General features: G+C 43.5%; 3 protein-coding genes across 7 annotated transcripts in view; 2 read left to right on the top strand and 1 right to left on the bottom strand.

Moving 5' to 3' along the window:
• The window catches only part of TRMT10C (tRNA methyltransferase 10C, mitochondrial RNase P subunit), an 83,689-nt gene extending 73,886 nt beyond the window's left edge, over positions 1-9,803 (top strand). Inside the window, exons 1-3 of one of the 4 annotated variants that reach the window (XM_054627897.2) lie at positions 6,002-6,061; positions 7,652-7,806; positions 7,986-9,803. In XM_054627897.2, coding sequence (XP_054483872.2) covers positions 8,025-9,278 — 1,254 coding nt within the window. In that variant the 5' untranslated portion in view covers positions 6,002-6,061; positions 7,652-7,806; positions 7,986-8,024 and the 3' untranslated portion in view covers positions 9,279-9,803. Of the gene's footprint in view, positions 1-6,001; positions 6,173-6,203; positions 6,326-7,651; positions 7,807-7,985 lie in introns of those variants that run through there. The other 3 variants (XM_054627895.2, XM_054627896.2, XM_077174413.1) reach the window with 3 other exon arrangements.
• On the bottom strand, positions 3,968-6,006 carry TXNL4B (thioredoxin like 4B). Its single transcript, XM_054627904.2, has 4 exons — positions 5,874-6,006; positions 5,447-5,612; positions 4,967-5,118; positions 3,968-4,524 (listed from the first exon to the last, which is right to left on the bottom strand). Exons 2-4 carry the CDS (start codon positions 5,576-5,578, stop codon positions 4,359-4,361), a joined length of 450 nt encoding a protein of 149 aa, XP_054483879.1. The 5' UTR covers positions 5,579-5,612; positions 5,874-6,006; the 3' UTR covers positions 3,968-4,358.
• A 1,496-nt stretch (positions 9,804-11,299) lies between the features above and the next one.
• PCNP (PEST proteolytic signal containing nuclear protein) lies at positions 11,300-20,355 on the top strand. 2 transcript variants are annotated; one of them, XM_054627899.2, is made up of 5 exons: positions 11,300-11,452; positions 14,874-15,094; positions 17,017-17,091; positions 17,578-17,633; positions 18,545-20,355. In XM_054627899.2, the coding sequence occupies exons 1-5, from the start codon at positions 11,398-11,400 to the stop codon at positions 18,672-18,674; spliced, it is 537 nt and encodes a 178-aa protein (XP_054483874.1). In that variant the 5' UTR covers positions 11,300-11,397; the 3' UTR covers positions 18,675-20,355. The 2 variants fall into 2 exon arrangements, with proteins under 2 accessions (XP_054483874.1, XP_054483877.1); XM_054627902.2 differs by lacking the exon at positions 11,300-11,452 and adding an exon at positions 13,859-14,850 and having other exon boundaries at positions 14,926-15,094.
• The last annotated feature ends 4,134 nt before the right edge of the window (positions 20,356-24,489 follow it).

Raw genomic sequence — 24,489 nt, 5'->3', positions numbered from 1 at the left:
AGGCAAGACTTTCGATGAGATGTGGTTTCACCACGTCATCAGTCACTTGTCAATCCACAGCTTGTGTGAGTCGATCTGTGAATGAGGAAAAAGGTTCAGTGGGACCTTGTCTGACATTTGTGAATGGGATATCTTGTGCTCCTGGAGCAATCTGCAGGATTGCTTTTTGTGCTGCTTCCTTGATGTCATTCAGCACTCGTCTTGGAAGCCTCGCTGCTTGTTTTGTTGGATTGTCATCTGGAGGATCACCTGCTAATGTGCCACTGTGAGGTTTGCGTTTGGTCCACCTTGATATCTGAGCCTCAACTCTGTGAGAGATCTTCTCCATCTTGTGTCCCACACGAGATTCTGTGTGTCAGTGAGAATCATTGACACAAGGCATCTGATGTTGTAAGGTGTAAAGTCATACATGTTGAAAGTTCCCTTCAGAAGCTGCTTAAAATATTGTGAATTCAGTCCATTGTCTCTGATGGCTTTAGCTAATTCTTTGACCACCTCGTGATCCAGTCTACCCCACCTTGGATTCTGACCCTGTGCATCGTATGTCACTGGCATTGTGATGTTTCCTGAACCTTGCAGTAAGTCTTTTTCTTTTCCTAATTATTTTCTAATATCTGTCCAATTCGTTGTTTCAACTTCCTCTTCTTCTGGAACCTGCATCTCCATGGGTATCTGCATGTACAGTGGAGTTGTAGAAGTCATTGGTGTCTCTGGAATCTGCATTCCTCATTTTGATGAAGTCTTCAGCCTTGCTCCTAAATCCAGAACAGGAATCTGAAATTCTCATGTTTGTGTTCCCATGGCTGTGCTTAAATATTGTAGAAGGTATTTGGCTGCACTCCTTGGTACAGTGATTGTTTGGCTTCCGGCCTGAAGAACTGGCTGCTTTTGCTGCTGAAAACATCCATGCTGGAACACCCTCAGAGGCAGTAATGCGTATTGTATCATCCTGTTGGTTGTGCCTCATCAGAAGTGTTTTGAGCTTCATGAGATTCAGAAGCTGATGAATACTCCATTTGCCGTGTTGTACTTATCGTTGATTTAGATTTCCTTTTGTATGTAGTTGGAAAAAGATGTTGCAATGTTGCAGTCCCGCCACCAGACGGCGCTGTGGCTTGGCCGACCAGGTCTGGCATGTCCTGCAATGTGGTGACCCCACCGTAAGGCGGCGCTGTCGCCCGCCTGGCTGACCGTGCTGGGGGCGCGACCGCGATCAGCTCCCGTTCGGCTGACTGCAGCATTCGCAATTTTGAGTGAGACCGAGTCTGTGCGATTTTTGACTGAGCTAGCAGTGGAGATTGGATACGTGTGTGTCTCCCCGGGACTGGAGACTCCCATGTCTCCCACCACCTCCCTCCCCCCTCGCCGGCTGGCCCCGCCGCCGCCTGAGGCTGCCACCGCTGGCTGCCTGCGCGACCACGAGAGAATTTTTCCCCCTCACCCTCTGGTCCCACTTTGGCGCCCCTTCCCGAGTCTGCTGTTTTCCCTCCCCTACATCCCTTTGGCTCCTGCGAATCGGGAGGACACGCCTCTAAAATGGCACAGTCCGATTCCTTGAATTCGCTTGGAGACATTTCAGCCCTGAGCTCTCCCGGGAGTGAGAGGGTGTCTGAGTCTGAGCCCGATAACCCTGAAGTATCTGGGGTTTTCGGACGCTTTGGAGGTCCCGTGGGCTTTTGGGGTGATGAGGGAATCGGAGGTGGTGAAGTTCCCTCCTGCTCCCCTTCTTTGGGAGCTATTTCTGTTTCCTCTGGGACAATTGGAACAAGAGCCGCCCTCCGCTTCTGGCTTTGCTCCCCTCCCTCTGCCCCTGTGGGAGTTTTAGCAACCTGCTGTTTGGCAACCTCCCCAGATTTTGCTGAGGTTGCTTCCAGCATCACCCATGCAGGTGGTAAAAGTTTCATGGCCGTTTCATCTTTTCTTGTGGCCGAATGATAAAGATGTCTGTTGATTTCTTGCCAGAATCCCACTTCAAACAATAGACGTGTCTCTGAGTACGGATAATTACAGTGTACCCATAGCAAAAGATCTTTAAGTTCTTTCTTTGAAATCTCCATCGGGTGTGCCTCTGCCACGCCTTGTAAGGCTGACAAAATCCTTAACTGTTCCTGGGAACATGTTCCCCCCATATTCTTAATTTTGACCTTCTTACCAAATCCGAGTCGTCAGGGCAGTATGACGGTCCAACTGGAAAGCGGCCAGCAGGTCACAGGAGAGTGGATCCAGGCGCGCTTTCTGGCTGCGCTCTGGACTGGTCTGCTACGAGTCTCTTCAGCAGAAGCTCTCTGGATGGTCTTGAGAGTGGCTGCTGCTTCTCGCGCTGTTCTGGCTGCTTCCCAAGAGGTTTAGCAGTGCCCCCTTGGAACGTGCCCAGCCAGGGACGCCAGTTCTTGGGTTGCTGTTGATAATTGCTGCCCCGAGATGCGTAGGATGTCTCTGCTTAGGCCCGCGCAACTGAAGAATGAGTCTGGACTCTTCACTTTTCAGTCTTGAGGTTGTTTATTAATTCTTATCTATAAAATTTTATTTCTGCCCAGTGGAGATCCGCTCTGCAGGGCACCACGAGTACTCTTGACCGCCCCCGAGGTGGTGTTGTCCTTTTATACTACAAACTACGTATACCATATTTACACTTAATTCCCAATACCTATCACCCATGTTAGACAGTGCACTTCTACTCTAAACCAATCCCAAAGTGCCAACACCACTGCAGAAAATGGAGAACAAGAAGAAGGAGAAAGGCTAGACACACCCAGATTCCTCTATCTTGTCCCCATAACCCCCATACCAAAAATCCTAAAATCTACATTTTCACCCTGTGATCATTTTGTTATTACACTATTCAAACCTGTGTGACTTTCATGTCCTCATACAAAGTTGGCAACTTGCTCCAAGGGTCAAAATCAAATCCCCAGGTGTTCTGGGCAGCATGCCAGGGTCTCCGAGCCCCCCGGCGGGGTTCTTGGCAACTCTGGACACCCAGAGGGATGTACTGAGTTCTCTCAGAGAAGAAAAACACAAAAGTTAACTATTAGGAAAGATATGCATTGTTGAAAGCTTTAAGCCACAACCCTTTGGCTAGCTGTGAAATATAAAATTGAATTAAAGATGTTAAGGTATACTAACTCTCATCTATCATTTTCTATAATAAACATTCTATAGTTTTGGCTCTATAATCAGACTAAACAATCAGGAAAACATTTGCTTAAGTGCTTAGCTTCATTAGAAGGCCAAATCTGGAATAGCAAAATCATCTATAAACAATCTGTTTCCTCCTATGTACCATGTATTGTTTAAAATCTTTCAAGAGCTGGAACATCCACCTTTCTCCTTGAAACATTTACTGTTAAGCTGAACAATGCTTCAGGGAAGTACACAGTACTACCTTCCCTCCAGTCAGAGCTGGTGTGCCCCAAACATGACACATGGAGGTAAAATAATTTCCATTTTAAAGCCAGCTAAGCCAGTGAGTATACTGGACATGAGCTGCTACAGAGATACACTAGTCAGGCAACCTGCAGTGACCAAACTGATGCAAAGGAATGAGACTGCTGCTTCCTCTCAGCTGTTTAACTTTAGACAGAGGTGGGAAATACAGTTTTTAAATTTACATACTCAAGGCTTGCAATGTGTACAAGCAGAAGGTCAAATACTCTTTAAAGTGAATATAAACAAAAGAATTCTTCTTAATTTCCAGTTCAAACCCATGGGAATCAAGTGTTCAATGGCCACAAAAAAGGATCCTTTGAAAGATGACAAAACCTTCTCCTCCAAGTGTAGAACATTCCAATCTCAGTCAAAAAAGCTGTTGAACAGTAATAATGGGTATCAGAGAGAAGAGAGCATCAACTTGCCTTTGTGTTTATATCCATTTCAGTCATCATCTCTCAGAAAAAACTTCTGTCCTGTTATGCAGCAATGGGTAAAAAGTAACATTCTTCATAGGAAAGGCACATTCAATTGAATGTTCTTGAGAGCAAGCACAGCTTTTTTTATTAATGTCACGTTTGCTGTTAATACATCTGAATGAAAATGGTACTAAACAGACAACTACCAGCGTGCCTTGGTTCCCTGAAGAAGATTGCACTGGAAATGCCACAGCTGAGGATGCACACAGCCTGCCTGTTTTCTAAGGGCTGTCAGCACACAACTCAAAGAACTCTGTGCATGAAAATGTAGCTTTATTTATGAGAGAAGCATGAGGTGACAGAATATCTGTCTTCAGAAGGAGACCAATATGATCCTTCAGGATAAATGTTCAAACTGTCCCACAATGTCAGAGGAGGCCAAAAATGCTCAAAGGAAAAAGGGGTCTACAACATCATCCATTTGTGTAATTATTTTCTCAGATTAACTCATTAAATTCCTTGGTAGAGAAGGTCATATTTAGGAATGTTATTGGGATCAATAGGACTTCTGACAATGAGCTTTCCCCGCATTGCTCCACGGTAGATCACTTCAATCAGATCTATAAAGTCTTGCTTTGTTTTGAAGCTTCCCACAAATTTGGTGTGATCTGGAGACCTAAATATAAGCATAAGACAAAGGTAGAATTGTAACATTAAAGTATTCAGAGAAAAACCACCTAAAAATGTGAAAATATGCCCAAATGAGATAAGGAGTTCTGATCTGGTCATTCTGAAAGAATGAACTAACTTTGTAATTGCATAACCAAGTCAGGAATATGCTGTGACCTCCAAAGGTCAAACAGGTATAGTGTTATGTCTAAGATTTTAATAATTTCTTACTATTTTTTGCAGAGTCAGATATATTTCACCTACTTATTGCATCAGGGCATATTTCAAATTACTTCCCTATTTACATCCTTCTGGCTTCCTACAGAATTCTCAAAGCAGATGCTGGTAACAACATTATAGTTTTCAAATGTTACCTTCCCCAGACATGATAACATAGAAAAAGACTGATAATTCTTACAGACATAATAGACAATGGTAGGATGACTTACCCATAATCAACCTTCATGTGCTGTCCATTGAAGAAAAATACAGTAGATGGAATATAACTGATGTCAAAATACTGGGTGTACACTGGGACATTGTTCACATCCACCAAGTAAATGACTGCCATTTTACTTAGGTCATGAGCTGTTTTTGCAAGCTGCAAAGAGTGAGAAAGGCAGATGACAAATAGACTGAGAAATGAGAACAAGAGGGCGGCAAGCTTTATAAAGCTTGTTTCTCTTATGTGTTACCAGCTTAAGCAGGTATAGAATATCACATTTGTCTACCTCATACACTTTGTTCAGCCACTACAGTAGTAACAGAGATGCTTACTTTTCAAACCTTTTTATAAATATTGTGTAATTTCATTCTATATTGGTCACCAAACTTTCCATGAGTGCCTTTCTTAGCAAAAGTATTCTCTTCTATGTACAAATACACTTGTACAGTCCGTTAAAAAAAAAAAAAGGAAAAAAAAATCTTACAATATCATCGAGCTGCAGACAAACAGCATCATTATCTCTTCCAAAACGGAGAACTAAAACCTTCTCAGCGACGCTTTTAATTGCCTGATCCACTTCCCTCTTACAGGTCAGTTTGGGCAGCAGAAAACTCATTGCGACAGATCACGGTCTCCACTAAAATCCCAGCCTTACAGTTAGGGGAAAAAACAACAAAACAACGCACCATCAAACAACAGCAACCTGCAGGCCAAAAAGAAGCAAAACTTCTCTATTACATTTTTTTAAAGGAAAAAAAGCGGGGAGGGGAGAGAAGAGAGCAAGAGAGAGATCACAGATCAACAGGCCGGGCTGACAAACCCCTCGGCCCCAGCCGACCGCCTCACGCCCCAGCCCAGCGCGGCGGCGGGGACAGACCCTGTCCCGCACCAGGGGCGGCGGCAGCACCCACCAGCAGCCCCCTCAGTGCCCGGGGGCTCTCCGGGAGTGGAATACGGGAGAGTTCGGATCACCGCCCGCCGCAGCTCCTGCCGTGGGGGCGCAGACAGCCCGGAACGTGGCGCTGCAGCCGCGGAGCGCCGGGGACAGCCGAGGGGAGCACCGCGGGCCCGCCCCGCGCAGGCGCAGCGGCTCCGCGAGGTGAGCGGCGGTGGCGGCGCGGCCGGGGCCGGCGGTGAGCTCGGGGTCCACCCGGCCCGGCCCTGCCCTGACCGAGCCCCGTTGGGCGGGAGCGCGGCCGGAGTCCGACAGGTGCTTCTCCGGGGAGTGGTGTCCCGGGAGGGCTGGGGGGCACAGCGCGGGGCTGTGCGGTGGGGGCCTGCGCTCAGCGGCTCGGGTGCTCGTGGGCTGGTTTAAAAGTTGTTAAACACGTGCAGTGCTGCTCCCCTGCAGCCGGCTTCATCGGTGAGTGTCTAAAGGGAGTGCCGAGAGTATGGATCCAGGCTCTTGCCCGTGGTGCCAAGCTATGGGACAAGAAGCAATGGGCAGATTATGAGGCACAGAAGTTCTACCTGAACGTGAGGAGCAATTTCTTTACTGTGCAGGCGGTTGTGCTCTGAACAGGTTGCCCAGAAGGGTTGTGGAGTCTCCCTTAGTGGAGATATACCAGATGTGTGTAGACGCAACCCTGTTCCATGTGCTCTGGGATGGCCCTGCTTGAGCAGAGGAGTTGGTCCAAAATGGACCAGATCCATTTTGGCCCCTTCCAACCTTACTCAATCTGTGATTCTGAGTGGGCAGCTAGGCTGGGGAAGTAAGGCAAGTTGTTCAGTCTCTGAAATATCTCTGAAGGAGAGCCTTTCTGTTATTGAAAAAAAGAAAAATACTTTCAGTGCTACAAATTCTTCAAAGAGCCTTAGATGGATTCTTGCAGTAATGGTGTTAGCTTGAATGACACACTGCAAGGTAGCTTGGCTCTATCAAAAGCTGTCATCAAGTATTCTGATGGTGTAAGTCTGGTGCTCAGTATTGACTTAAATGGAGCTCCAGTAATGTAAGTTAATTGAAGAACTGATCGCTTGATTTCTCCATGCTTCTTTGAGTATTACTTTTGCCAGTAGTTAAATCCTTCAATTTTACATTGAAGGATTTAATTACTGGCAAAAGTAATAATTGTGCTTCCATTGTAGCACTTACAAATTTTCACATTGTAAGGTTGCTTGGTTGTTCTTGTTTCTTTTATCTTAAAGATGGCAGAACATGAGAGGTCAGCCACCAATTTGATCAATTACTGTGTAGTAAAACACATGCCAGGTTATATAACTTTTCTAAATAATGCACTGCTCCTTCTGTGCCTCTTATCTGAGGCACATGTTTACAAATCTCTGACGTACATGTTTACAAACCCAATATTAGATCTAACTTCTTGTTCTGTATATCACATTATTTTCAGTTTATTAGGAAGATTATGAATTCTTTTTTTTTTTTAATTTGGAATTAATTCTGGTTTTGTCCAAATCATGTTTCCTCAAGGACTGAAACTCCACTGATGCTTAGTTCAGTAGTGTGCGTAGGCCAAGGAAACTATTAAATGTTCTTGGGTGTGTTTTTCTTTCTGCAGACCTTTCATATTTAAATACAAATGTAGATAAAATTAATGAGACTGGGGGGATTTATGTCCTCAGCTTCATCTGCCTATGCCAACTTCACAGACAATTTAGCAAAAAGAAAAAAGATGGTCTTTTCTTGTACTAATTGTTATTCTTCCCACTCTTCTTTCTATTTTCACAGGATAGATAAATTATATAAAAATACTTCTGGTTTGCATGCAGCATTTCACTGACTTTGGTTGTGAAGGCTCATCATATGATACAGATAACTTGAAGAGATCTTGGACAGTTCTTTGGACAGTTCTTGAAGGTTGTTTGACTGCATTTTAAATTGCAGTAAGTATAGCTGGTTTAAGCTGTTTTTATTTAGGAAGCAGTAAAAAATTCATAGTAGAAGGAGGAATTTCTAGCATCCTTCAAGAAGTAACCTATTGTCTGTCAGTGTTACTAAGGATAAAAATCTGTATGTGTGTTCTTTGTGATTTCTGACAAGTTTTTTCCCCCTCTTATTGGAGTTTTGCAGATAAGTGCTGCAACACAGCACATGCCTAAGTATGCGGTCTGCTAATATGCTTCTGAGAAGAATTGTGAGAGGTTCTGTCCTTCCATTTGCCACACAACATGGGATGAAAAAGGATTTGTTTCTGCTCAGTAGAACTCTGAGTTTATCACTTTGTCTGAAGCAGGACAAGTCATGTGAACCCTCAGAAAAACTGGATTTAGATGAGTGGAAGAAGGTAATGAAATCCGGGTTGCAAGAAGAGGTCAGTGAGATGGTCTCAGAGCAAAAGGAGCTTTCCAGTTTGGCTGCTGCACGTGAGACTTTGGAGATGTGGAGGCTAGCTGGCAGAGCAGTTCCAGAAAATATGAGTGAAGAACAGCTAAAAACCTTTATGGAGTGTCCTTCTAAGTCAGCCAAAAAGAAGTATTTAAAATATTTGCATCTCAAAGAACTTTACAAGAAAAATGACAAGAGAAAGATGGATGAGAAAAGAGAAAGGAGGCTGGAAGCACAAGATCAAGATTCAAAAACAGACGAGACCAAAAAGAGTCCATTTGTATGTTTATGGTCCCGCACTATGGACAAAGCATACAATTGGAGGGCTGCTCAGTCCATGATCTTTGGCCAGCCTCTAGTATTTGACATGTCTTATGAAAAAGAGATGTCTGTCCGAGAAGTCTCAAACACAGTGAGACAGATAGTAATGAGTGAAAGCAGCAATCGGAGATCTGTGGATCCATTCCACATCCACTTCTGTAACTTCAAAGATGATAGCCTCTATCACAGGGAATTTATCAAGAATTATAGAGAGGCGTGGGACAAACTGCTTATCACAGTGACAGACCAGTGCTACACAGAAATCTTTCCAAAGGATAAGCTCATCTATCTGACAGCCGATTCTCCCAAAGTAATGAAAGCATTTGATCACGATAAGATCTATATTGTTGGGTCAATGGTTGACAAGAGCATAAAAAGAGGAGTCTCTTTAGCACGGGCAAAGCGATTGGGGCTGGAGACTGCAGCCCTTCCACTGGATAAGTATTTGCTGTGGAGTACTGGTGCCAAAAATCTCACACTGGATCAAATGATGCATATTTTATTAACCTTGAAAGATACAGCTGACTGGAAGAAGGCTCTGGAATTTGTTCCAAAAAGGAAATACTGTGACTTTGTAAACAAGCCTGTAAAGGAATTGAAAAAAACATTAGACCTGATCAGCACACTCAAACTTGGAAAGGGACGGGAAAAAGTAGAAAAGCAATTTGCCAAAAACTACCCCAAGAGGTATAAACTAAAGCAAAAGTAGAGTGATGGGGAGGAAAATGAATTTTTTACACACAAACTGTGCTGACTTCTTGGTGCTCTGTTCAGCTTTTAATCTCAGAACATGTTTTGTTGCTTATGTTTGAAATTACCATCATTAAGAGTTGGGTTTTTTTAATTACTTAAGTAGTCCAGCTGTTTAAATTTATTCACACATTATTGAAATTATGTAAGAGAAATGAGATAATCTGTTGTAAAAAAATATAACTCTACATGAAGACTATCAGTCTGTTCCATTGAACTGTGCTTGGGCAAGGGTGATTGTTACTGAATGCAAAGGTCTTCAGAGCTCACTGCTTTGGAGGCTGTCTACAGCCTTTTATTCTGTAAGATCACTAAGATGAAGTAGAAGACACCTCTCCCATTACTTCCTGAATCCTCTTGTGTGCAAATGAATTGACTTTGATAGCTGAACTAAATGGTTAAAACCTTGCGTGAGTTTGGGGAACTGCACAGTTTATTTCTGGATGTTCTATCTGGCACAAATAAAGTCCCTGTTTGGAAGGAATCAGGCAAATTTCTTGACTGTGCTGAAAAAAAAAATCTTACCTACTTTTGGGTAAGACTTTTAACCCAGAGTGCCTGTGTTTTCAGGCCATGTAATGTAGATTTCCCAAAGTGCTGGAACTTCTGAGTTGGTAAACTGTCCTATTAGTAAATACTTAGAGGAGCAGAGAGCCTTTTAATATTTCTTACAGCTCAAAATACATTGGTGTCTCTCTGGAAGTCTGTGTTCAGGCTGCAGAGCTGCCATGGGCAGCTAAATACAGGTCTGCTGTCTGTGAGATGAGGAGGGCTTTCTTTGTGAGGGATGCTTAAAGTCAGTGATGGCAGATGATGAGTTGGTGGTCACCCACTCCCTGGTGACCTCCTCCTACATGCTGTTCTAAGGTGGGGATTGGAAGATTCACTACCCCAACACTGCCCTTCACTGCCTGTTGTGAGGGGCAGGGGCCTGCAGGCATGGATCACCTCTGGCACAGGGGAAGACCTGGTTCCTTTCAGCTGTGTGTGGTTGGGGAGTACACAAAGCTTCACCCGAGGGTGGTGTTCCAGGTGATGCTTGAGAGCTGCCTTCAGCTGCCTGGGAAGGCCTGAAGTGCAAGGACTGGCTGTGTGAGTGTGTGTGCCTCGCTCAGGCAGACTCTCTTTCCTCAGGGGGGGAAGACAACAATGGAGCTACGTGCTGCTGCGTGCCATAGAACTGTGGAATGGTTTGGGCTTCTGGATGGAAGGGGCCTCATCTAGATCCAACCCCTGCCATGGGCTGAGTACCATGTCCCTTCTTGTCATTTGTTCTTCCTCCTTACACACAGCCTCTGGCTTGCACACTGGCGTGGGGGAGGTGGTGTCACTGCTCACTGGAACTCTGTGTCACAGAATCACAGACTGGGTAGGTTGGAAAGGGCCACAGTGGTCATCTGGTCCAACTTCCCGAACCAAGCAGGGTCATCCCAGAGCACGTGGCACAGGGTTGCATCTGAATGACTCCTGAATATCTCCAGTAAGGGAGACTCCATACCCCCTCTGGGCAACCTGCCCAGCGCTCGGTCACTGCGCAGGTAAGAATTTCTTCCTCATGTTCAGGTGGAACGTCTGTGCATCAGTTTCTGCCCGTTGCCTCTTGTCCCATTGCTTGGCACCACCGGATCCTTCTTGGCGCACCACCTCCACTCACTTTAGCTATTTATACCCACCGAGGAGGCAGTGAGGCAATGCTATTTGTGAATCACGGGAGGTAGCGTTAAACCACGCGCACTGAGGAGGGCGCGGCAGCGGACGCGCTTCCTTCGCACCCCCGAGACGCAGAGGCTCAGGGTGCGATGCCGGCAGTGCCGGCGGGGTGGCTGTGATCCCCCCGCTTTCCCCGGGGGAGGGAATGGAAGCCGTGCCCACGTGCGCGGCGGCTCCGGACGAGCATCATTCAGATGGGCGCCGCTCGGCGCGCTCCCGCTGCCCCCAGCGCGCTCCCGCGGTTCCCGCCGCGCCATCCCCGCGCGCCGCAGGGGCGGGGCCGGCCTGACCGCGAGCGGGGCCTCGCGGGGGCGGGCCCGAGCGGCGCGCGTGCGCGGCGCGTGAGGCGGCGCAGGAGGCGGGGGAAAATGGCGGACGGCAGAGCCGAGGGGGAGAAGGCGAAGCGGCCGCAGCCCGCAGGAGGTGAACATGTAGCGCCTCTCGCCGCGGAGCTGTGGGGTGGGAACGGGCTCTGGGCTGGTCCAGCGGGGGTGGGGCGGTCCAGGTGTGCCTCACCCGGCCGTGAGTTGCCCGGGCCGGGCCGTGCGGTGCCCGGCCCTGCGGGGAGAGTGGGTGGCCTGGGCCTGAGGGGACTGCGCTGGGGGAGAGGCCAGTCGCGCCTGCTGTGCTCAGCTCTACCGGCGCTTTTGTAAAAACACACCAGCTTCTCCTTGTCCGTGCAAATGCGCTATTTCTCTCTCGTAAAAATACACGGAGTACTTAACGCCGTGTTCTGAGAGAAATACCACTGTTGCTGTCTGCAGGGATGAAGATAGAGCCTTAAAGATTAATTTTCAACAATTATGGTACCTTTTTTATAAATTAATATTCACTCTTAGTGAATATTCTTTAATTGCTGTTTTAAGCATTTGGGGATTTTTTGCTTGGCAACAATCTGTAAGTTTGCTGTTTGGTCCTATAGTATTTGTATTATGACTGGACATTCCTGTAATTTCTGCAGTATTTGGTTCGAAAACTTTAATTGTATTTTTCTTCTTTCTTCCCTTAAAGTTGAGAGGACAGTGTCTTTGCAACGATAAAGCTTTTCTTTCTTGGTGTATTTCCTTTTTTTTTGTTTTAGTTGGGTTTTAGTGTTTTGTTTTGTTTTCATATATCTGTAGGGAGAGGGCACTTCTTAGATCTGTTGAAAAATTAAATCAGGCTTGTAAACCAATCAGGATAGCCTCAACAGTGAATGTTATTTCTCATAATCACTGACATTTGAAGAGTATTGATTTTAGGTAGTTCCTTGACTCTTGGTTCTCTCTTGGGCTTTGGTGACTTTTTGGTTTTTATTTTTTGGTGGTGGTATTGGTTTTTTTTGCATTAGTAATACAATGCTGCACAGCATCAGCACATCCTACAAGAGACAGTAGGAATTACTGTCTTGTGTGCTGTTTTGTGTGCTGAAAGATGATCTGAATGCATTGAGGTACCTTGGCCCTAAGGAAGAATAGGTGTTCCCTGAGGATTTTGGAAAGCAATTTGCAGTTCTTAGCTTTTGGGGCTTATCTTAAAATTAATTTAGCTGTGACTGGTTTGTTCCCACATGCCCCAGTGGTTCCCAGGGACAGCCGATCCTGAAATGCTGTGCAGATGGCACTGTCACTCTTGTCACCTCAGCCACCTGGGCTGTGGAAGGTGTCCACTCGTGTGGCTTGTCGATTCACATGAGTAAAACCTGGCTGTGAAGGAGGACAGCTTATGTCTGCAATCCATGGAAAGGGCACAAGCCAGTCTGCTTTGGAAATAGTGCTGGTGTTTTCTGGAGGTGAAGTATGACCTCCAGGAAAGGATAAAGCAGCCTTGAGATCTTGGAATATGTATATGGACTGGCATGGGAAATGGTAGAGACCTTTAATGGTTAATATGCCTGCATTTCTGTTTCCTGCAGAAATCAAACAGCACAACAGCTCCCTCCCCACCTTCCCCAATTGTCCTGTGCCCCTTACAGCTTTCTCATCAAGCAGGAGTGTTTCTGTCAGCAGTCTGGTGTCCATCCTTTGGCAAGCCCAGTAGAAATAACACTCAGAATGCAGTGCTGGTTGGAGCTAATTCTGAGAGAGATGCTCTTTAGGGTTTGGTGAGAAAACAGATGTGGTTAGATTGCATTAGCTTCATCTTGCGCTTAGCAGTATTTGAGAATTTGCACTTTAAAGAAGTAAGGTGTAAGCAGTAGTGTAATAACCTTCAAGCTAGCACTAGTCTAGGCACTGGTTCCCTGTGCCCTGAATTTTGGGCTGCTATGGATTTTGTGTATTATGAAAAAGACTTAGCTCTACAATTCCAGCGCTCTTAAGGCCAGTGAATCTTCTACCTACCCTTGAATCAGTCTCTAGTGTACTGAGGCAGCACTTTGGAGCATTGTTCAATGTGATTTTATGCACTAACTATAAGGATGCTCTCACAGTCTCTGCAGAGTGCTGTTTGGTAAACTCTGCTAAGACAGGTACCAGTACCCAAGGTCACTTGTGTAAATTTTGATTGTTTCTCCTTTCTCCTTTGTTTTTCATTTTTATATTTATATTTTCTGGATCAAATTTCTAGTAGCATTTTTTAATACAGTGAAACTGATTAAAGTTACAATTTTTTGGTGATCTGCCATATTTCTGAAGGTGAATGATAAATCCATTTTGGTTTCAATCACTTATTGATAGCTGGAAGAGTGGGGTAGAAGTGGTATATTCTGCTGCTTCTGATTTGGGAAATAGCAGAGAATATATATATATAGATTGAGTCCCTAGTTTTTCTCTTTCCTGATGTTGTTTGCTTCTTTTTTTTTTTCTCAGAGCTACAATCTTGTTGACCCCCAGTTCAGACTTTCTTCTCTCCCATTGCTTCATCTTACCTAGTAGCTTTTTGCATTAGCAGTGCAAAGAGCTTTATCCCCTGATGGTCGGAATTTGCTGTGCATGGAAGGTGCTCTTCTCCATTTGATGTGATGAGGAACTTGTGCTAGCTCCAGTTGTTTTAAACTGCTGCTGTGAGCACTTCCCTGGCCATTCCTTAATGTGTGTTTGTTTTTCCCCCCTTCTGCTGCTGCAGTGGTTTGCTTATTGCAGCGGCAGGGAATTGTCTTTTTGCTGAAGCGTTTACTCTGTTCAGTGTGAGTTTTCCAAGGACACCTTTGTCTCTTGGTGTAGCTGAAGAAGCTGATTTTATAGGAATGGAAGTGTTACTTGAATGTTTTTTCTCTGTGGATCACTGTTCAGCTGCTGTGTTTTCCATGACTATACAGAACCAGAAAAGATGAAATCTATATATATGCTTTTTTAGTGCTGATTTCTTCCTCAAGCAGAGCTTGGCAGATTTATTACAAATGAGATGTGGACAAGCAGTGACTTGAAAGATGATTGAGACAGCCGGCCTCACTGTAGTCACTCCCATGATTTTAGAGTTGTGCCAGACAAGCCTAGAGACTGGCATGGACATGATTTTGTAGAAGTTTAGTAGAATTAATTTTAACTTAGATTATCCACTCTAGATTTGGAATTGGGATGCCAATTATGAAAGCTTATCTGTGGCAACTTAAAAAACTTAAAAAGATTTAGTCATCTACATTTAATTTACTACATGAACTTTGACTTCCATACTAAATAAAGAGATGGTGCTTCAAGATTGTTTTCCTGGCTCATACAAGAAGTTCTTTACAAGTAGTGGAGTGCTTTCAGTTTCTTCTCCTCTTTGTGTTTTGCTGTCCACTAAATATACATTGGTGGAAACTGCTGTCACTAAAAACATCTTACCTATTGCACCCAAAGTATAATGCTTTTTGAGGTTGCTGCTCCCATCAATCTGCTCAGTAAAAGTAGCTCATCTTGGTAAGTTGTTTCGACTTCACCAGGACCTGAAGAAGAGGCAGAAAAACCTGTGAAAACTAAGACTGTTTCTTCCAGTAATGGAGGAGAAAGTTCGAGTCGCAGCGCAGAGAAACGGGCAGCTAATGAAGAAGCTGAAGACTTCACCACAAAGCCTGCTCCTGCCAAAATGTCCAAGTTTGGATTTTCCATAGGCAGTCAGACAACAAAGAAGGCATCTGCAATATCCATCAAACTGGGAGCAAATGTAAGTTTACTGAGGGCTTTTAATTTTAGGGAAACTGAGGGAAAAGGGAAGTACTTTGAGGAGGCTTCCTTGCAGAGGAAACCTTGAATTCCCCTGAGGGTAACTTGGGTAAAGCTTAAGCAGGCGTTGCAGGGCCAGCTAGTCGTGCATGTGTAAGTACTTCAAGGTGATTAATAACAGGTCAGTAGTCTCAGGAATCATAAGACTTGATTGAAATGAACTGTAGATCTTTGAACATGCAGAATAATTTTATAATGAGATTTGATAAGTCTGCAGTAATTTCCTGAGGGAAATGAGGAGACTTGTTAAGCTGTTCAGGCTACTTTGAAATGAGTGCTGGGAGCTTCGTTGCATAGGATGCTTAAAGCTAGAAGAAAGCATCTAGATGGCTTAATAGGTTGTCTTCCACTCCAAAGATCTTATTTTAGCATGGGGAATTGTAGCATATTTCCATGACTTTGCCTGTTCTTTGCAAGGTCAGTATGATTTATTTGTGTTAAATGCAAGTGATGGGGCTTTGTTACATAGGTTTCTAAGAATTCTGATCCCCTTGATTGTCCAGCACAAGGTATCCTTGTGCTTGTTCAGATGGACATCTGGTGACTCTCTGTACTTCCAGAGTAGTCCTCCCCTGGCTTGGCCAAGGACAAGCCAGGGGCTGCCTCTCTGTTTAATACAGTTCATTTACATTTCCCACCTGTCACTGTGATGGATATGTTGTAAGTAGCTGTCTGCACCAAATTCAAACTGTGATCGTGAAAGGCTTGCACCCGCAATGCCAGCATTTTAGAAACCTGCAGAGGATTGAAAGGGTGCTCTGTTATTTTGACATGGAAAGGAGATGTGGGCTGACAGCATTCTAAGGTATAAATGCAGCCAGGTCAACTCAGACTTTGGGAAAATGGACAAGGCTTTCTTCTCTGGGCTTCTAGCATGCTTCAGTTTCTCATGTCCAAAGTGGCAATAAATTTGGCTCAGGATTTCTGGTTCACTCAACTTAGTGGGTGACAGTGCTGAAATTTACCTGTTTCTCTTCAGTCATTTTTGCTCCCCTAGTACATTCCCCATTCCTTGGGCACAGATGCTTTAAAAATGCCATGGTATTTCTATGTTGTGCAGTATCAGTGAAGAACAGCTGTAGGCAGTTGCATAAGGGCTCTGCTGCAGTACCAGCTTCTAGGAGTGTGTATTAAAGAATTACCAGTAAAATGGAGAAAGCACTGTATATGATTGATTTAGTACTATCATAGCAATCTGATACTAGTTACTTGTTTTTTTCTCAGTGGTGTTGAAGTAACTCTTGGTACCACTGTTGTAGCACATGTAACAGTTGTGAGTTTGACAGCTTCCTCCACTTTAAATAGAGGAATAAAAAAAAAAATAAAATAAATACTCTTTAAAGGAACTTATATTAATCAGACTGTGTGCTAGATACTGATAGTAGTTTAAAAGCATTGAATTGTTTTAAGCCAGAAAGCTGTCACATTGTTAAAATAGAAGAAAATAAACATATTCTTTTTTTTCTGACATTGATGGATAAGAATATCCCAAAAGAATAATGGAAGTAGTGACATAATAAAATTTTGAATACCACAAGTTGTTCAGGTTCTGTTTTAATTGTTCGTGTCATGCCCCAGTGGCTGAGTACCCCTGCAGTGTTCTAGAAAGTTAAGACCTGCATGTGGGGAGTTGTAATATGAGAGAGCTCAGCTTGCTGCTCAGAGTGATCACACATAAATGAGCAGTCATTTTCCTTTGTCATTAGAGAATCCTTTATGTGCTTGATTCAGACAAAAACTTTTCCCCTGGTTGCCCATTTCAGTGAAGATCTTTGATTTAATTTTACCAAAATACTTAAAAAGCCACGGGTAGCTTTTTTGAATTAGTAGACTAATGTTACTTGTGCATTTTGTCTTTTCCAGAAGCCTAAAGAGCCTGTTCCAACCCTGGCTCCAAAAACTCTTTCTGTAGCAGCAGCTTTCAACGAAGATGAAGATGTGAGTAATAAGCCAGTGATGAGCACAAAATATCATTGGTGTGGTAGGCAGGGAGAGTGGGTTATTTATGGTTCTTAACATAAATGTCAGGAGTTTTCAACCTCGAAGCATCTCTTTTGGCTCTGATTAAGAACACACAATAGCTCTGTGTTGGTTCAAGAAATCATTAAAATGTTGATAACTTCTCCCTGAAAATAAGATGCACAGCATAATTTGAATTAATACTTGCTTTCTCTTGATTCGGGGGAGGCAAAGAAAAGTTGTGCTTCTGGTTTGCTAAATATTTTGTTGTCATATTACTGCTCCTCCTTTCATGGAGTTGAACAAAGGAATTTGTATTTTGTTCTGTAACTGTGTAGGACCTGCATTGTGTGCAGAGTCCCTTGCTGTCCTGTAGGGCTGTAGTGCAGCCTTTATCTGTCTTGTCAGGCGTTGGAAGTGTGCAAGGCGGGCCCAGCCCCGCTCTGACCTCCTTTGTCCCTGCAGAGCGAACCCGAGGAGATGCCCCCCGAAGCCAAGATGCGCATGAAGAACATCGGAAGGTAGGGCAGCTTTGAGCTCTGCTTTGGACAAGGGCCAGTGTGGAACACCTGCCCAGCTCAGGGCAGATCTTGAGGATGGCTTGAGAATACAAGGAGGCAGAATAGGTTAAAGAAGCTTTTCTCCAGAAACAAGATTTCCGAATTTTAGCCTGTCATCCGCAGGCTAAAAGTACTACATTTGCATTTGAACTTTGAATCTTATTTACATTTTTGAGGAAGAAATTGAGTCTGCATTAAATAGAAGAGTAATAGGTAGGAATTCCTGTTTGTCTCTACCTTGTATTTTCTTATTCTCCCTTTTATAAATTGCCTTGAAGTAGGTAGTCTGATCACATTTTTAAACTCATGTGCAAGTTGAAGATAAGAATCATCTAATCATCTCTCAGAAAGACAAAGAATTGCTTCTTTACTTTATAATAAATCATGTAATTCTTCTACTTGTCACAGATTTGAGATGGTAGGGGGCCAATCCTAAAATGAGTAGGGATCTTTTCAGAGGAGGCGTCACTTAAATTAGGGATGAATTTTGAGAATTTGTATTTCAGAGGTTTTAATCATGATAGACTGCTTTTAAAGTCAGTCACTCTGAAAGTTCTCTAGTGTAGTGGTTTTTCTTTTTTCTCCAGTAACAAATTTAGATCCTCAGTTTCTTAATCTTCGAAGCTGGCAGCAATTACTGCCATTGCCACGTCCTCTCTTGCCCCATCTCATTGCTGTATTTTGACATACTATGTACAGATCAGTTCTGTGGCCAGCTTACAGTTGCTAATAGTGAGGGCTCTGATGTCACAGAAGGAAATTTGTGTGGTAGAGGGCAGACTGGGCTTGAAATTGGCATTTTCAGTGTGACATGGCGCAGTCTACTATAGTTGAGCTGGCTTTCTCAACTGCTCTTATTTTACTTTTCACAGGGATACACCAACCTCAGCAGGACCAAATTCATTCAATAAAGGAAAGCATGGATTTTCTGACAACCAGAAGCTATGGGAACGAAATATAAAATCTCATCTTGGAAATGTCCATGACCAAGAAAATAACTAAATGATGTGGATTACAAGTTGGGTGTTTTGGGGGGAGGGGAGGGTGTAACATTAAAGGAACAGTTTCCTTTTTTAAGAATGGTATGAGACTATCTTTGGAGCCACTTTTTTAAGACTTTGAGTGGTACACTAATAAATGAGTTTGAAATTAGAGGTAATTTATGTTTTGTATACAGATTTCAAGGCATTTGCTAATTTTGTAGTTCATGTGATTAGTTTCAAAAGGTTACAGATAATAAAGAAATTGGAGTGGTACCTTTTTAAGATAATTTTTTTTGTCAGTGATTAAATAAGGTGGATGAAAAAGGTTACTGTCTCTTTAATCAGGTTAAAATTGAATGCTCTTGCATTCTCACTTCTGGCTCCCTCTTCATAACAGGAGAAGCAGTTGACTCCATGAATTCTGCTAAAGAGAGTGAGCATTGTCTTGTACTAGAGGTGTTACTGGACTATTACTTTGAATATAATCTTACACAGGAAATAGTAAGAACTTGGATTTTTTTTCTCCCTGCAGTCACCTTTTGTTAAGTCTCTGCAAACTAGGAATTATGTTGCTCTGAGTGGCTCTGGTAACTTAGCTCTGATTTTGTTTAAAATTTCATGTAGGGTGTGTAACCTTCAGTGGCCTGTTCTGTCCTAAGGAAATGGGCCTTGTCTGTATATTAGATACAGTCTGTAAAGAATATTCATTACAAAGGTAAATCAGTATTTTCAGTGTGATCCTTTTAAATCATTAGCCTTGAGTAGTGCTTGTTAGCATTTCCTAGTGGTACACAAAAGCCACCACCAAAAATACAAGCTAATGTACATTAAGCTTCACCTTTGATTGAAATATTTTTCTTTACTATGCCTAGAAGGAATAAAAGCCACACCAAAAATCGGTAACTCACTGCTTAAGTATGAAAAATCTAAGATGCACTTTCCCTGTCTTGCCATTTAAGACAAAATGCCTTGATGCCTATGACCTCAGTGGACACTATCAGGTCGAAGAATGCTGCAGTCCTGATGTTCCTGACAAGTATCAGCTTCAGAAATAAAACTTGACCTTTTCCTGCCTGTCTTCCATTTGCAGTGATTTTCAGCAGTGACATGAATCTGGTCAGTTTATTTCTTAGCTTCCATACTGCAGGACAGTGCTGAAGGATTTCAGTGCTAGTAATGGCCATCTAAATTTCAGTCTAATTTAGATTGTGTATTTGTAAAAACATTTTATTAACAGAACTGGTTAAATAGAACATTATGAACAGCAATACCACCACCTGCCCCACCAGCAGTACCTCCCATACCCCAAATAAGCATAAGGTTCTTTTTAAACTCCAATACCTGATAGTGTCAACACTAAATTAATTTCAGCTGGAAAATGGTTGTAGCATTCAATACATTAGTTGCTTTCATCCTGCCTCTAAAACTGTCTTCTTGCTAAAGTTGAACTTGCAAGTGCAGAAAGGAAAGTGCATCTTGAAATGTATTTTTTTATTATTATTATTATTATTATTTTAGGAAAGCTCTGACCACTTAGACTTTTGAGTTTGTAAGTTCTAAAAATATTTTTTTGTATTTTTGTATTGTATGTGTAATCTCTTTTCTTTTGAAGTCTGATGCAGTTGAATACCTGTAACTGTTTTCTTTTAAAAGCCTTGTTATAAACTTAACATAAAAATGTATACATTATTTTTCTTCCATAGCAGAAATACTTGGTTTATTTAAAACACACTTTCAAAACTGATTTTCAGGACTTCCAAAACCAATTTGGGCATTACTGGAACTAGGCAAGACAAACTTTTCAGTTATTTTCATCACATGTGGTTATGTTTGTCTAAATAAATCCCTTTAAGATAGTGGTAATCCATAGTGAATAGCTATTTTCTTGTGCTCCTCAGTAGCTGGTTCATGCTATATCAATCACTTGTATAGGAACAAAGCAAAACAGAACTTCAAATAAGAATGACTCAGAGATCTATTCCTTGTTTTAATTAACCTACCACTACTTTCTTTCACATCTTTGTCTGAAGTAGATGTTCATACCCAGAATCTCCTTGTACTTCAGAATCATTTAGGAAATTGCTAGGCAGAAGAGCAGACATGCTATGAAATACCTTCCATGCAACTGAGAGAGCATAAATTATCTTCTTAGTTCCATAGTCAGTAAATACTCCTGGACCCTGTGAGAGACTGCAGAAACTTCTGTATCTCAGCTGAAGGTGAGCAGTGATCCTACCTCACCCGGTGCAAGTGTTCTCTTCCTTCTCTGGGCTTGGGAGCAAATCCATCAGGATGGCCTCAGTCTCCTCAGGACTCGGTGCCAAACAAGCTGGATTTGTCTGCTGCTGTTTAATGTCTGACACTTGCAAGAACAAACTGACTGATCTGAACAATATCACAATATCATCAAGGTGAATGTTAGCTGGGATTAACTTGGAGCTGTAGGCTTTTGTTAGAGTAGTCGTGTTTTTGCATGCAGAGATCCCTTTTTTTGTTGTTCTTGGTGTGATTTTTTTTTCCTTTGTTAGTTGACTTGGCTTTTTTTTTTTTGTAAGGATGTTCCAAGAATCCTGAAACTCATGATAAATAATCTGATTTAGCTGAAGTGCTTCCAGGAGGTATGCTGAGACCTTGAACTGCTTAGTCCAGCACTCTGTGTGTGCCTGTCAATGGTTGAAATGCCAGCTTGTGTGGTTTGTCCCATGGCGCTCCTGCTTGCTTAGCAGAAATTGGCACCTGAGCAGCCTGCAGAACATTGATGACACAAGGTGAAGGTGTGAGCAGTTACCCAGTAACCTTCTCTGTGCTACCCTGCAGCTGGGCTGTTCTGAGCCTGCTGGGTTGCAAACGGATCCAAACTCATCTAATTGTATTAATAAAAAAGCCCAACAATCTCCTCCCCTCAAAAAAACCAAACAAAAAACAAAAGGCAAGAAAAATCCCCTCCCAAAAACCCAAACCAAAACAGCCCCACCAAACACTGCAGTGAGCTGCTGATGGCCGTGTTTCAGGCAGTGCTGGGTGTCGCCCCTCACCTAATTCCATTCCTTTAAGGCTTCTCAGAATGAAGATTTTATCAGCAGGAAGGAGTCCCCAGCCTGTCTCTAAGGGTGTCTGGTACCTGAGGTAGTGCCAGTTCCCAGCTTGTGCCCTATTGGAGATGACCCAATCCTGGTATTCATTGAGCTTTGGCAAAAGCAGCTGTGATCCTCCTGGGAGCACCAAGGCAGCAGCCACAGGTGAGCATCAGGCCTGGTGAGCTTCATTTGCACGGCTGCCAGGTTTGTAGAGCACCCCTTTGTCAGAACTCACTGGATTCTGCTGAGCTCCGTGTGCTGCCAGTGGCTTTACCAAAGTTGGCTTTCCAAAGAGACTTGGGAGGAAAAGTCAGCTTTTGAGAAAACGGCAACTTCGTTTCCTGAAGAGGCAAACAGGTTTTAAAGTATTGGAATTCATTGGTGTCATTAGAACTCTGAATAGGTTGCTGTAAGGTAAATCTATTTGAAGAAATTACAGGGTTTTAAGAAAGCTTTTTGTCTATTTGGTAGCCTTAAAGGGTGTTCTGCAAAGAGGTTTGGTTTTTTTGAATTCCTTCTATAACTACAAGCTGAGGAATGCTGAGTAGTTCTACTCTTAAGCTACAAAAGGGAAGGTTATGTTCTAAACTCACCAGAATTTGTTGTCTAGTGTCTCTGTCATGACTCACTAGGACACTATAAATATTGGATAATTGACAGCTTTTTTACTTTATCCTATTAGCACATTCCTTATTTCTTCTGGTTTCATTAGCAAAAAGATCTGCTGTTGTCTAATTTTGAAATACTGGCATCTTACATAGTGCTTACTTAGGAAAGCTGCTCATGTCTAATAATGTGGAGCCATTGCTTGGGGGTAGGTGCATAGTTATCCATGGAATTAAAAGCAGGCAACATCAACTGTTACACTAACTCTGGACACAGCACGTTCAGTTTGTGTTTGCAAACTTGCATTTAGCAGTCTGCAGTGGTGGGAGCCCAAGATTTACTGCCCAAACCTCTGCAGCTTTGTGAGGTCTGGGCACTCCAATGCCAGCTGCCCCTCAGGCTGGGTAAGGAGGAGGCAGGAGTGGCTGGTAATCAGAGCATGGACTTCCTGATGCATGGAACGTGGTCTGGAAAACCTCTGCTTATCACGTGGCTCAGTTCTTAAATTTGTTTCTTGGGATTGGATTTCCTGATGAGATGGATATGCAGAAAGTCCCTGTGGTTCTGTAGCAAGAACTTCACTGAAAGTTGAAGTCTTGAGCCTATATTGATGTTTCCCTGGGAGTACAAGTTATTAATCTTAAGTTAATGCAAGTTATATTACAAATGTAATCATCTCTCCTTTTCTCCCCCAGCATCCCCTAATTTGTAAAGATGGTTGTTGCATGTAAGGTGTTGGCTGATGTTACAGAATCACTGCAGTGCTTTGGTGACAGAAGTGTCCCCACTCACAGCAGCTGCCATCTCTACAGCTGCAGGCACTACACAGGTAACTGTGAAACAAGGGCCTAAAGGGGGGCTTTAGTTCTGTTACTCAGGTGCTGGTGTGACAATCCTGCTCACATGTGAAATTTAAAGCCATGACAAGAAGAGCTTGCACTACTCCACATCTAAAAGCACCACCTAACTCAGCAATGCTGGGAGGCAGGGCACTTGGCCCCTGAGGAGAGACAAAGCCTGCAGCACAGAACTTTACCTAGGGGAACAAGAAAAACTTCCTTTCTGCTAAGTCCCTGGAGATTGTAAGGGTCTCCCCAACAGCCCTGCACTGAAGGGTGACAACAGTGACCAGGGCCTCTGCCTGCAGCAGCTGGAATTTTTCTGCAGGAGCATAGGCCTCAGTTAAGAGCTGCTCCAGAGATGCTGGGGGGTTCCACCACATTGTTGGCCACAGCTCTAAGAGTGGCTCCTGAGTATTAGCATTATACACTGGTGCTGCAGAAATTCATGGCGCTCCCTTCAACAGCAAGGAATGACATGATTGTAACTCCCGTGGAACAAAGAGGGGCAAAAGATTATCCAGCATCACTTGGCTGCTGTGCATCTGTAGTTGCATCCCTGTGGAGCAGTAGTTGTTCCACAGAGCCTACCTGACTCCTTCAGCACTCAGCCTTTTGAAACCCCCACTTTTCTTTAATTATAGACTTAGCTTGGTTACTCACAGGGGCTCACAGAGAAGTTAAAAGATCCTAGCGTTCCCTTAGGATGAACCACAGAAGATAATCAGGCTTTCTACAACATCAGTGCTGCCTTGAAGCTCCTGTAACAGAAAAGGAAAAGGCACAGGACACTGCTCCCAGACCTGGAGGCAGCTGTACAGCTCATCCCTCAGCCAGGAGAGTGCCACTGGAGGACAACCTCCACACCACACTCCCTTCTCAAATACCCATCCCAGGGCAGAGCCAAGATGGAAGTGCTTGCTGGTGCTTGCTTTGGGGAGCAGTGTTGTACACCCAAGTCAAGAGAAATACTGTCTGAAAGAAACCAGAATGGTTACAGCTGGCTACCAGGGGCTGAGGAGATACCTCATTCACCCAAGGACTTGCAGCCAAAGCAATTTCAGTATCAATATACACGGTGTTTCATCAGCACTGTGCTCTTGTACAGCCATGTTCTGACACAATTCAGGAGGGCAGTGTGTTTCCTTTCCCCATATAATGTAACTCTTTGGGCCTTAAGCAAGAATTAAAAAGCAGGTGTTAGTAGAACTATCCAGGCCAGAATCTGTCTGTATATGGAAAGTGAAATACTGCAGAGGAATCTGCAACACCTTCTTTCCCCAGAGAAAAAGAAAGTTTCTTGAAAGAGCAA

The sequence above is a fragment of the Agelaius phoeniceus genome, chromosome 2 (assembly GCF_051311805.1).
Source record: "Agelaius phoeniceus isolate bAgePho1 chromosome 2, bAgePho1.hap1, whole genome shotgun sequence".
Lineage (NCBI taxonomy): Eukaryota > Metazoa > Chordata > Aves > Passeriformes > Icteridae > Agelaius > Agelaius phoeniceus.
Note: the sequence above shows the minus strand (reverse complement) of the source record. Positions and strands in the feature narration are given on the sequence as shown.